Source organism: Lytechinus variegatus, chromosome 3 (assembly GCF_018143015.1).
Source record: "Lytechinus variegatus isolate NC3 chromosome 3, Lvar_3.0, whole genome shotgun sequence".
NCBI classification, from domain to species: Eukaryota; Metazoa; Echinodermata; class Echinoidea; order Temnopleuroida; family Toxopneustidae; genus Lytechinus; species Lytechinus variegatus.
The window spans coordinates 1334835-1347922 of NC_054742.1; the positions used below are offsets into that span (position 1 = coordinate 1334835).

At 42.8% G+C, this 13088-nt stretch overlaps 1 protein-coding gene across 1 annotated transcript in view; it reads left to right on the forward strand.

Annotated features, from left to right (window-relative positions):
- LOC121409931 (ATP-binding cassette sub-family B member 9-like) overlaps window positions 1-13088 on the forward strand; it is a 52110-nt gene that overhangs the window by 16925 nt on the left and 22097 nt on the right. Inside the window, exon 2 of the mRNA XM_041601717.1 lies at window positions 6060-6888. Coding sequence (XP_041457651.1) covers window positions 6159-6888 — 730 coding nt within the window. The 5' untranslated portion in view covers window positions 6060-6158. The remainder of the gene's footprint in view (window positions 1-6059; window positions 6889-13088) is intronic.

The following is a 13088-nucleotide window of genomic DNA, read 5'->3' on the forward strand; positions in this document are numbered from 1 at the left end:
ACCAGAAAGGTTATATCTTATGATATGACAGGTTTGTTCTCAAACCAGGGCCCTGTCTTACAAAGAGTTACGATTGATCCAATCAATCGTCCAATTCATCGTAACTATATTGAAATCCATCAGTGTCGTAAAATTTTTTCTACAGGAAATTTGCATAATGTCATTTGTAAACAAGAGAAGCTCATTGAAATTTTAAGAAAACAATGAATGCATGAATATACATCATAATTAGAACACTCATGATTCTAGACTCCAGAGATACTTCAGATGGTGTGGCAGTTTACAAATTGATCCAATTTCTGCCTCTTTAAGTCAGATAGCAGATTTATTTCCTTTATTATTTGATGAAGGTTTATCAGTCTCTTTTATAAGGGGTTACTGGTCAACCATAGCAGCCATTCATTCAGGCTTCTATAATAGGGAAACTACCTCAATTCAGCTGTCCTTACCAGACTAACAAGATCCTTCTTAACAGATTCCTCCCAGCCGAAGACTCTTCCCCAATTGGAACCTGCCAAGAGTCCTTCGGTGCCCTAGCCAAATTCCCCTTTAAACCCATAATTGCTCCCTTCTTGATCTTTCCATTAAGACAGCCTTCTTGTTGACTATAGCTTCAAGTCTAAGACGTAGTTTGCTTCATACACCACGGTGAGACCGGGTCATATTCGTTGGGAGAAGGACAGAGTCCGCTTGATCCCTAGACCTGATTTCCTAGCTAAGAAATAGAAACCCCTAAATCCTGTGATGTTCTTCCAACTATTAGGGGGATATCATGGCTGAATGGATAACGCACTTGACTAGCGTCCTTGGAGTCCCAGGTTCAAGTCCTGGGGTGAACAATGTGATTTTACAGTCTCTCGTCAGTTTCCGAAGATAGGTTATGTTGTCCCGTACGTGCCTTAAAGTGGTACATTGATTAAAGTACATTCGCACTTCCCACCAACTGTTCATTAGTTCAATAGAACCTCACAGCCCTGTTAATCCAATTACAATTTCTCGAAGGTTAGTGCAGGGGATCAGGTCAGATGGAGAAAATGCCATTTTATCAGGATCCTTTAGAGCCCACGATTCACGGGGCATAGCAGCATCTTGGGCACTTTTCAGGGTACCTCTTTGGAGGAGATCCTCCAGGCATCCTATTGGACCTATTCAATATCTTGTATCTTATTACTTATTTGATGTAATAGCCAAGACACAGGTTTTGCCTTGGCGGTTCTTGTCTTGTCCTAATTTTTCCTAGGCTATTTCCAGTTGATATATTTCATTAACGTGGTTGATGATTCTTATCCCTTTATTACAAGAGTAGCTTCTCCAGTTGGGAGACTACTCCATTTTATAGTTAATCAGTTTCTTTATCATTGTTTTGCCTACTTGTCTGGAAAGGGTCTCGTTTCTGCCCCTCCTCCAGTTTTTCCGTGCTATTCTAGCAATTTGATGAGATGGTATAGGTAAGTATAGCGCAGTGTAGTAAATCAGAATGCTCAGTAGTGAGCATATTATTTACTAACAAGCTATACTTACCTATAGCTCCCCTCCTGTCCTCCCCAGCAGACCTCGCCCCTCCTTGGCAACGAAAGAGGAGGCTTATATGTGGCGAGGGGGTTTTATGGGTCTCGTCCCGTGACGGGTTTCCCAGGCTATCTGATTGCAGTTAGCCTCTTTCGGGGAGTTTTTTACCGGTGGCTATTCGAGTCAGGGTAACGAATAGCAATTTGATGAGATGGTATAGGTAAGTATAGCTTGTTAGTAAATAATATGCTCACTACTGAGCATTCTGATATAGATGAAAATGCATGAAAATTATACTTTACCGATGTTGAGTTGGGAAAAGCACAGCGAAATTGATCCAAATTATGGCAGCCGAACTATGAAATATTTACAAACGAACGGAGAGGGCGTCAACAATTTAAGAATGTGATATCAATATTGCATTCCACCAGCACACCTACAAGGCAATAATACGATATGATACACTACACGAAGACAAACGATACTAGTTATAATCGCGATATATCGAGACATTAACGATAATGACGTCATTCAAGATGGCAACTTGCAAGAAAAACCGTCAGGTCAGGAGAAAATGTCTTAGATGACAGATTTCTCAATCATCCAGTGGATTTTTTTTCAATAACTCCGGTCAAAGGTATGCAATTACTTAAGTTATTTATATTTCCCTGATAATGAAACTAGAAATTTCGCTAAAAAAAACAGTTTTAAATCGCGATCTATAACGCTAGTTCACTATACGTTGTCTGTAGCCCACGGGCCCCTAACTCTTCAGTCTATGTATGGTGAGTGGAGCCAACGTAGTTCAGCGGAACAACCAAAATACAGAGACTGAAGCTATTGGTCTAGCATTGTAGAAGCTTCCTGGTGTTAATTTGTTGCTACTTAGTCTTATCTCAGATAAGTGATGTTTTTGCACAACTTATCTTCATTCTACAGTAATTGTTATGGACTCAATCACCATACTTTCACATCTCAAATTCCTGTTGTTGCAATGAAGAGACTTTAGAACAGGCATGTAATGAGATTTATATTGCCTTCTTTAATCTCTTGTAGTATCAAGCACCATTCAACAACTGAGTTGATTAATCCTGTACATAAGCAAACAAAACAAGAAAGCATTCATAAGAAAAAACACTCTTGTGGAGTGTTACAATGTGTATGCATGTATATGCTCAATAAATCTATTGACTTTGTTGTAAATAACAAAATCAATCTTTTTGTTAACTTTACTACACATTTATCTATTTAAGCTTCTCCATGTAGAGTGAATACAATACTATTAAATTCTCAATTTCTCTTAAACTGCTTTCAAATGTATTTCTAACAACTCTCCACCTAATTCCAAATTACAAGTATGGTACATTTTTAAACTTGCATATGTTTACTAACAATGCCAAAAATATGGCTGGGTTAATGAACTGTTAATATAAAATAAAATATCAATCTGCTGCTATTTCTTTTAGCCAAAGTTTAAATTTACATGTATGTGTTTAAACAATGCATGATAGTATTTACCTGGTATGACAAATTTATATAAAATGCCTAGAATTCAAGTCTTTACAGAGACGTATCAAACAAAATTTCGAGGAAAAATATCACTTCGCAGTTGACATTGTATGTGAAACGGTCGGTATGGAACCACAACCAAAAAATATAGTTCTAAATGTTTGAACCTTCAATACATTTCTACAAGTTAATGATAATCTCTGGCTTTTATCATTACTCTTTCCAGCTCAAATGTTACAAACAAATCACTTTCACTTTTCACTGCTCGTGAACTTCGAACTTTACAATATCAATGTACGCTTTACATTGTGAAATAAACGGAGTGCTCCAACCTGATACTTGTCACAAAATCCTGATACAATAACCGTTCATCACATATCTTGTTCTAAAACTTAATGTAAATACTCCAAAAACATACCTTCAGGTGTGGGATGAATCCCTTTGAAATTAATCAAGTTTGGGAGTCATAATAAGCAAACTGTTGGTCATAAATTTTCTTGGCAAAACTGCTGCTGTGGTACAAAAATGTGATCTCGGCAATTACATGCTCGTACATGTAGTTTCTTTTACCAGTCGCCTAAACAAGTATAACTGTGATAGCTGCAATATAGTAAAGTTTTAACTTGAGCAGAGTGAAGCATCTAAATATCTTCAATGATACAATTTTCGTCCAGATTTCTCTTCATTTTCATGCTAAGATTTGTAAACATTAGCTAAACAATTATTCAAAGGATTAACTTCAAACAAGTGAATACATGTTGCAATTAACATAATCATTTAGAAAATTATTCAAAAGTCATGTTATCATGACGGTATTTATACTAAGGGCGACCCAGTTCCTTTGTATCGTCTAGCCAATTTGAGAAACTGAGATCTGAAAGTGGATTATCACAACATTTTGTTCATATGTGGCTCTTTGTTGTTTTTGAAGAGGTTGAGAAAGATCTAGCAGAAGAAACAGTAAAAGTAGTAGGTGGCATAGTGAAATGCTTGTCTTGAAGTAGAAGTTTTGTGGCTTCAGCCCAAGGTTCTTAAATCTTGATGATAAACGGCATTTGTATAGTGCTATTTATCTGTAAAAATATTCAAAGGCACCTCATGACAATGTCAGTGTTACTGTTAGTGTCAACGGTAGATGTGAAATAAGTTCCTTTCATTTGTAGAATCTCTGTTACCCACAGTTATGTGCTTTGTAGAAGTTTGATCCATGATTTCAATATCCTTTATTAAGTCAAAGAATGAATGAAAAACAACTACCAACAGTTAACAATAAGACTAGTTCCAAACAAGTTGTCTCCCACCATATCTTTTTTCCTAAATTCTTTCAGTCCGTCATCTTGGCCCTATTATTTGGAATTCCTTGCCTCCTGAAATTCAATGCACACAATTCAATTCACTTCTTAAAAAACGATTGGAAAAATTCCTTCTCCAACCTAAATAACCGTTAAACAATTTTCCACTCGGCATTTTAGAGGGCCGGAGTGTGGGGTCCCAAAAGTATTTTGTTCTTTATCCCTCTCAGACTGGTTGCTTGCATTTATCAAATGCAGCCTTATTTTCTTTGTTTTTTTTTTCCATGGTTCACTTAGCGACTTTTTTTTTTCCATGGTTCACTTAGCTGGCATGTCGTCAGTGTTTTGGTTTGAAAGAAAGTACTGACGATGTGCTCGCTCCGCCGATCATCGCATTCAAACTACTGTTGGGGCGACGCATTCCGGTACTCTGTTCTATTTGTATAATAATGTATGATATTTGTATGTTTTTGTCTCACCTGCGTAGCAGAGTGAGACTATAGGCGCCGCTTTTCCGACGGCGGCGTCAACATCAAATCTTAACCTAAGGTTAAGTTTTTGAAATGACATAACTTCGAAAGTATATGGACCTAGTTCATTAAACTTGGACATAAGGTCAATCAAGTATCACCAAACATCCTGCATGAGTTTCACGTCACATGACCAAGGTCAAAGGTCATTTAGGGTCAATGAACTTTGGCCGATTTGGGGGTATCTGTTGAATTACAATCAAAACTTTAAAAGTTTTTGGATCTGATTCATGAAACTTGGACATAATAGAAATCAAGTATCACTGAATTCCTGTGCAAGTTTTAGGTCACATGATCAAGGTCAAAGGTCATTTAGGGTCAATGAACTTTGGCCGAATTGGGGATATTTGTTGAATTACCATCATAACTTTAAAAGTATGTTGGTCTAGTTCATAAAACTTGGACATAAGAGTAATCAAGTACAGTATCACTGAACATCCTGTGTGCATTTTAGGTCACATGACCAAGGTCAAAGGTCAATGAACTTTGGCTATAATGGGGGTATCTCTTGAATTACCATCATAACTTTGCAAGTTTATTGATCTGACTTTTGAAACTTGGACAAAGAGTAATCAAGTATAACTGAATATCCTGTGCAAGATTCAGGTCACATGATCAAGGTCGAAGGTCATGTGAGGTCAATGAAGTTTGGGCACATTGGAGGTATTTGTTGAATTACCATCCTATCTCTGTAAGTGTATTGGTCTAATTCATAAAACGTGGAAATAAGAGTAACCAAGTATCACTGAACATCTTGTGTGAGTTATAGTAATTTTCAAAGTCAGCACTGCTGCTATGTTGAATCGCGCGATGCAGGTGAGACGGCGAGAGGCATTCCACTTGTTACTTGTGTATATTATTGAAAGAAATAAATGAGAGTATTTCCACTCTCCCTCAATCAATCAATCAATCAAAACTTTTATATGATATTCAAATGTTTAAATCAAGCATGTAGAGCCACGAAATTTAATTACTTGAATTAGATATCCCCCGTATCATTAAAATCCCAGTGCGAAGGTGCTGCCTACGCTGCTTGTACTGTTTGTGACATTTAATTTATACTCCGATAGAATTCTACAGTGATCTTGAGGTAACTAAAATTCAGAAACAGATGAAAAAAAATCAATAAATCCTACTCTAATATGATTTCTTAGAGTGTTATACATTTGAATACACACTCTTTTTTTAATGCTGAATTTTTCTGAATGTTCTTTTCCAGTTTCTGTATGCTGTGCTTGTGACAACAGAGACATGAAGATTGCATGAGAAATGGTGATATTTTTAAGCCATTAAAGAGAATATCAAGTCAATTGCAGCTATGAAGCTGTACACAAGTGCATCAGTAACACTGCTCTTCAGCTCCGCAGATGCCTTCTTTGGCTTTGTGTTCTATCTCCATTGGAACGACTTTGCGTTGTTTGGAAAGGATGTATTCAATTATGACTTCACACACGCAACATTTGAATTATGGCTGTTCTCAATGTTGAGAGTGGTGATACTAGTAGGAGCCACTTTAGGGATCATCCAGAATCCAAAAGATGGTGCGAAAGGCATCAAGAGAGCAAGGTATCCTGTTGGTTTGATGAACATCGTCATGATCCTGTATGTCATGGCAAAAATTATGCTATACACAGAATATATAGATGGTAACCATGATGATGACCCATGGTTTTTAACCCTGGGTATATGGACTATGGTTGCCTCTCTTAGCATGTATGGCCTGTGGGTATATATTCTACAAGAGGCAAGACCCTCGAAGGAAAGTACATTGCACCTGGATGATGATGCTCGTGGGTTAATTAATCAAGATGAAATAAATGAGAGGAGTTGCAGTAGTGGAAGTGACACTAGTAGTGACAATGAAAGTGATGACAGCTCTGGAGATGATGAAGTGGATGGCGATGATGATGATGATATCATCAAAAAAGCAAAGAAAAAAAAGAAATCAGTCAAGTGGTATTCTTCATTCTTGAGACTCATGGCATATTCAAAAGCTGATTGGCCCTTCTTGTTGGTTGGCTTCATTGCCCTTTCGTGTGCTGCAGGAGGTAAGTCTCTAAGGTCCCCAAATTTTCAAATTTTTTCCCTCCCCCAAGACATTGCAAAACCTTAATCCAATGAAGATTCCACTTTATTCAATTTTGGTTTGCTATATAGAAAAGTGCACAGCAGAGAATAATTTTGCTTTACAAATTTGAATAGCATTTTTGCTCATAAAAGAAAAACTCTCTACCACATAATGTACAGTCCTATGTAAAAATATGCTACACAAAAGACTTCAAATGTACAGCAGTTTTCAAAAATATGGAGCAGATTGCGATGCAATACCATGAAAATTATTCTATGCACAGTAATGGAATTCTGTTTCACTTAGTCGTCACACAATTTTATCATTTTTTTTTAAATATGTATTTGCTCAATAATTACATGTAGCTTTGTACCATACTTGTAAGATATTTTCTATCATTTGTGCTATATGTTTTGGTTCCCAGATAAATACATACACATAAAATGAAACATACATGTAAATCAAGGGATTAAAGCATTTAATTTACTTCAATAACTCCATACATCTACTTGATTTGCTAGTTCAGCCCTCTGGACTGCCATACCCGAATAGAACTCCCAAGGATTTAAAAAGCGCGAGCGCGCCCTCTCCCGTTCAGGCTTACTACCCATGATCACCGCGCAACTAGCGTCCATCTTCCTCTTTTGCTTTCGGCAAGCCACCTGTCAAGACGTGCTCAGATAAGTCTCCTAAGAGCTCAAATCTTTTTGAGCTTTGGTATATTATTTTCGCTTATCTGTGGTGCATTCTCCCTTTTAATTTCAATCTTTCCATTTGTGTGTAAGATTGTGTTCAGAATTTACACTTGGCGTGACTTTTTAGACGTGTTTTTGGTGACACTTAAATTGTTTTTCTAACGTTTGAGTTCTCGTCGCGCCGCATCGCTAGCGCGTTCGCGAGGCACCGGGCTTGGCCTGCCTACGTGGCAGCAAGCCTTCACCACCTGTCATGGTTATTGTTCTTCACGTTCAAAGCGTGGTGGCTTTTGGTGTCGAGGGTGTTATTGTTATTTCTTTTTGCAGGTTGGGATCTTCAACTCTGTTCCTTCCTTGCTTTCTGGAATTGATTTATTAAGATTTTCGATTGATTATTGATTGATTAATTCTTCAATTCTCTTTCCTTTCTGTTCTGAATAAATTTCTTAATTGATATTTTATTCACAGGCGGATCTTAAAGCTCAATTCCTTTTTCCTTCTGTTCTGAATAAATTTCTTGATTGATATTTTATTCACAGGCGGATCTTAAAGCTCAATTCCTTTTCCTTCTGTTCTGAATAAATTTCTTGATTGATATTTTATTCACAGGCGGATCCTAAAGCTCAATTCCTTTTCCTTTCTGTTCTGAATAAAATTCTTGATTAATATTTTATTCACAGACGCTTCGGGGATTGTTTAATTCGGCTTACGCAATTATACCTGATGATTGTTTGGTTATTCAATCCCCCCTAAAAAAAAAAAAAAATTTTTTTGTTCTTTACAGGTGGGGTCTCCTTCCTGTTAGAAATTTTTTTTTGACCTGTCCCGGAATTGTTTTCTTCGTTCAATTCCCTCTTCCCTCCTAGTCTTATATATTTTTTTATTTCGACAGGCGGGCTCTACGATTCCCTTTGAGGATTTACTGTGTCGTTCTTCCTCTTGGAATCGTTACTAGAGACGTTCCTCCTGTTCTGAATTTCTTTACCTTTCCACAGGAGGTTACTTTTTTTTTTTTTTTTTTCCTCTTGGAAATTATCGTAAAATTTCTCTTATCTGGAATTATTTGTCTCTCAATCCCTTTTCTTCCTGCTCTGAAATGCTTGTTTTTGTGTTTCTTTGCAGGTGGAAACTTCGTTCTCTTCTGAACTTGCATTCATTTTTGAATTTTTGTTTCGAATTTTTCCTTCGGGCACAAAAAAGAGAATATAGTAGGGGAACCTTGTAGGAGTTTCTTTTTTCAAAGTCTCCGACCTCCTTTTTATTTTCTTACAGGCAGATACCTAAACTATTCTTAGGTTCTTCTTCCTCCCTACCCCTCCCCTCTTGTTTTGTTCTGTTTGCTCAAACAAACTCCTTTTAGGAGGAGGGAAAGACCACTCCGGTCTCCACTTTTAATCTAAGCGAGATCTTTGTAAAAAAAAAAAAAAAAAAAAAATTCTTGTTTTTCCTTTTTCAGGGTAGAGAGAGGTATCTTTGAATGGGACTAACACAGCCCCAGAGGACCTGGTGCCCTCCACGGGGACCGTCCCGATTGCAAGTTACAGAAGTCGGCCGCCTCCAGGCGAGCAGGAGGGACGCCGCGGTGAGCGCCCAGCGGCGGTGAGTATGAGGGTGCGTCGATCAGCATTCCGAATTTGCGGTCGGATGCTAAGAGAAGGAAGGCCGAGACTGTGGTGCCACGGTCTCGGACAAAGGAAAAAGTGGTAGCCAAGGCTTCCAAGCCTAAACTAGGTCCTGCCGCCGCAGCACCCATAGGGCTATGCGACCCACCGGCTACCGGGTCACCAGAAGTCCGGTTCTCTCCCCCCGGCACAGGTCAGGATCTCTGCCGTATAAGTCGTCCTCCGTTGACAGCATCGGGAGAGATCGCCCAGCCCCTGACCGCGAGAGGCGTCACACAGACTGTAACCACAATCTGATCGTGACCACAATCTGACCCCGTCAGATTCGGGTGAAGTTTCGTTGTTGGCGGCCGCCCTGCCAGGGGCGGCAAATCGTAAGAGATCACCCGTGCCTCTTGTGCCTTCTTCTGCTCCGGCCACGCCGGCGGAGCCCGCAAAATAAGAAGAAGAGGTCGAAGGAGAGGTCGGCCAGCCCTGTTGCCATGGGCATTCCTCCTTCAGACCCTCTTATCGGTGGCCAGATGTTACAGTCATACATGTTATGCTGCTATATTCTGCTACCGCGAGAGGCGTCACACATCGGGCTGTGACCACAATCTGACCCCGTCAGATTCGGGTGAAGTTTCATTGTCGGCGGCCGCCCTCCCAGGGGCGGCAAATCGTAAGAAATCACCCGTGCCTCTCATGCCTTCTTCTGCCCCGGCCACGCCGGCGGAGCCCGCAGAAAGAGAAGAAGAAGAAGAGGTCGAAGGAGAGGTTGGCCAGCCCTGCTGCCATGGGCGTTCCTCCTTCAGACCCTTGTGTCGGTGGTCAGATGTTACAGCTATTCATGCTGCTACATTCTGCTACCGCGAGAGGCGTCACACATCAGACTGTGACCACAATCTGACCCCGTCAGATTCGGGTGAAGTTTCGTTGTTGACGGCCGCCCTGCCAGGGGCGGCAAATCGTAAGAAATCACCCGTGCCTCTTGTGCCTTCTTCTGCCCCGGCCACACCGGCGGAGGCCGTGAAGAAGAAGAGGTCGAAGGTGAGGTCGGCCAGCCCTGTTGCCATGGGCGTCCCTCCTTCAGACCCTTGTGTCGGTGGTCAGATGTCACAGCTATTCATGCTGCTACATTCTGCTTTCGAGTAGTGCGGGTTCACCCCACCCTCGAAGTCTACTCACCCCGCTGATGCCCCTGAGCATCAAGCGAGACAAGTGGGCAATAACCACCAGACACCCGGGAAATCCTCGAGCGATTCTGTTAAATCGCCAGCCAGTGCACCGACTAACCGGGTGCCCCAAGATCGCGTGTGCTTTCCAGCATTTTCGTCGATCTCAGAGCACGTGTCCCAGCCGACATGCGGGGCCACCCCGGCGCTTACTGGACAACCTCCCGGTTCAGTCCATAGAGCGAGACTCCCTTTACGAGGACAACCCCTATCCCGCGGGCGACTTTTCAGTAAGCGCTCAGGCGCTGCTTGACAAGTATCTACCTCACATCTACCCTCCGAGCGGGGGTATTGATGAAGCAAGGGAGTCCATATTTTCTCGCCCCGCCTCTTCAGGCGCTCCGAGCTCAATCGGCCGAATTGGGGGTCTCGGAGAGTGACGGGGTCGCTCTAGACGAGGCGGCTCCTACGACGAGGAAGCCGCCAGCTCCGTGGGTGTAAACCCACCCCCGCTCTGCTGCTGCCCGGAAGCGCCAGGCTCCGGCGCCGCCGTCTCGAAATTTTCAAGCCTCTCGAGGCTAGCGAGAAGGCAGAGGCAGGGGGGGGGGCGATTATTATGCAGGTACTCCCGATTTCGCCCTCTACGTCAAGCTCACATACGGCGACGACTCCTTCAGCGGTAACTCTCTCCATTCTTCCCCCTAAGCGGGCCCGTAGATTGGAGGTATGAATCTCTTACATACCGCATGCCGCACTTCTCTCATGAGAATGTTTGGCTGCTTTGAGAGGACAACCTATCACGTCCGCGGACCGTCCGCCCAGGCGACGGGACCGTCGCTTTTCTGGCCTGAACCTCACTTTCTATTCGAAAGTAAGGGTGCCCTGTCTTACTTAGCTCCTACCCTTGCAACGCCAGAGTCAGGGCTATAGTACAGACACCCGTTCTCCAGCGATCGCCGCTGAAGAGAGGGCGACTCTGATATGAGCACCATCACCGCTCAGCGGTATTTCTCACTATCTCATAGCTCTCCGAGCTTATGAGTATGTATATCGGATCTGAATGTCACGGCGATTAAAAGTTCTCCTGTGCTTAATAATCGCTATGCCTTCACCACCCGGTGCATTATGGTTATGTTAACCTATTTGTCTCGTATTCGGGCGGCTCGTACGAACCCTGCCCGAGCTGCCATCACCGGTCGTCCCCCCGGACACCGCCGGCAGCACCCGCACCGAATATGTGGAAGGAATCAGCTTTTCATATGCTAGATATCCCTCCTGTTGACATTCACAGCTGTTCCCCGAGTCTTTCCCAGTTGGGTAAACATCATCTCGGAGGAAAGTAACCGCCGTACATCTCATGAGATTGTTGGCTATGTACGTGCGTTCAAACTTGTTTAAAGCCCCAGGATTCTCTGTCGGCATTCTATGCCTACTTTCTGGGCACACCCACCGTACCGGGTCGGCGAGTTCACACCAAACTGTACACCGCCAGACCATCGGTCGAGCTCTAACTGTCTATCTTATAGACTGCCCTCTATGTGGGTCAATCTTGCGGGCGTCTCCGCCGCTCCCTCCTTGTGCGGAGTGGTCTACGGTGGATGTCTTTACCGTGCCCGTTAGTCGAATCGGCTTCTTTCTTAGAAATTTTTTCACGGCACACTCGAGTCGCCCCGCATGCTGCTTTCATCCTCCTTCCATGCAAGGCATGTGGCCAGGGTCACCGCACGACCGAGGATGATGTAACAGTGGATGGATGTATGCTTATGCCTTCCTGACCACGATCACTACGACCCGCCTTCTCTCGGGCCGACTGTGGATGAGCCTCTCCATGTAAGTGATTTACTTCACTGGAGTTCTTCTTTTAGAAATTTAGATTCTCATCCCCCGCTGCTTAGGGCGTCATTTTTGCCGCCCCCCCCGCAGCTTTTTGGAGCTCCTTATCTTACCGATATCGGACTGTTCCACGCTGCCGCAACCGGCGCCGGCGGTGCTCGCTCTTACGATCACCTGAGAAACAGGCCTTGTGACTGTTTTCATAAACAACTGGTTCTCACCGCAGACTGATGGAAATTTTGTGATTATTTCCTCAAGTCTCCTTCGCTTGTTTCTTCAAGCGAGGACTTCGACACTCTTAGCCAGTTTCCGTCCCTAACTTGATAGGACAGGGCCGTTGCTACCTCATTCGATTCCGTTGGGAATGTAACGGTTGAGGTATCATATCTGGCGATGTCTGTTCGTTTAGAGCATCTCTTGATGGTCGTTTACACGTAATATCGTGACAGATTTTTTTTTTTTCGCCAGCTCCCTCTGGCGTACACTTGCTGCTGCTAGGGATTCCCCCGCCCAGCGGACAGCCATCGCAGCCTAGCCTCACGGGCTCTCTCGGCGATGGTGGCTTGAGCCAAGCCACCTCTTCCACCGCGGGCACTGCACCCTCAGATGGGTGCTTCAATCAGTATGGGAGAAAGGGGATCCTGAGTTCTCTCTCGATCACTCGGTCTAACACACTTTTGTCGTGATGTGTACCGCGCTGTATCCCTGACACGCCCGGTTGAGCTGTTTTGACCAGACTGCTCTATTCTACATAGGCAACATGTCCGCGGCATTCCTTATTAACAGGATGGCACTCAGTCGCTTTCTCGACCCTTGTCTGCCTTACGAGTGGTTTTCTTCCTAAATCCCTACTCTCCGTCGTTCCTGGTCCCCTTC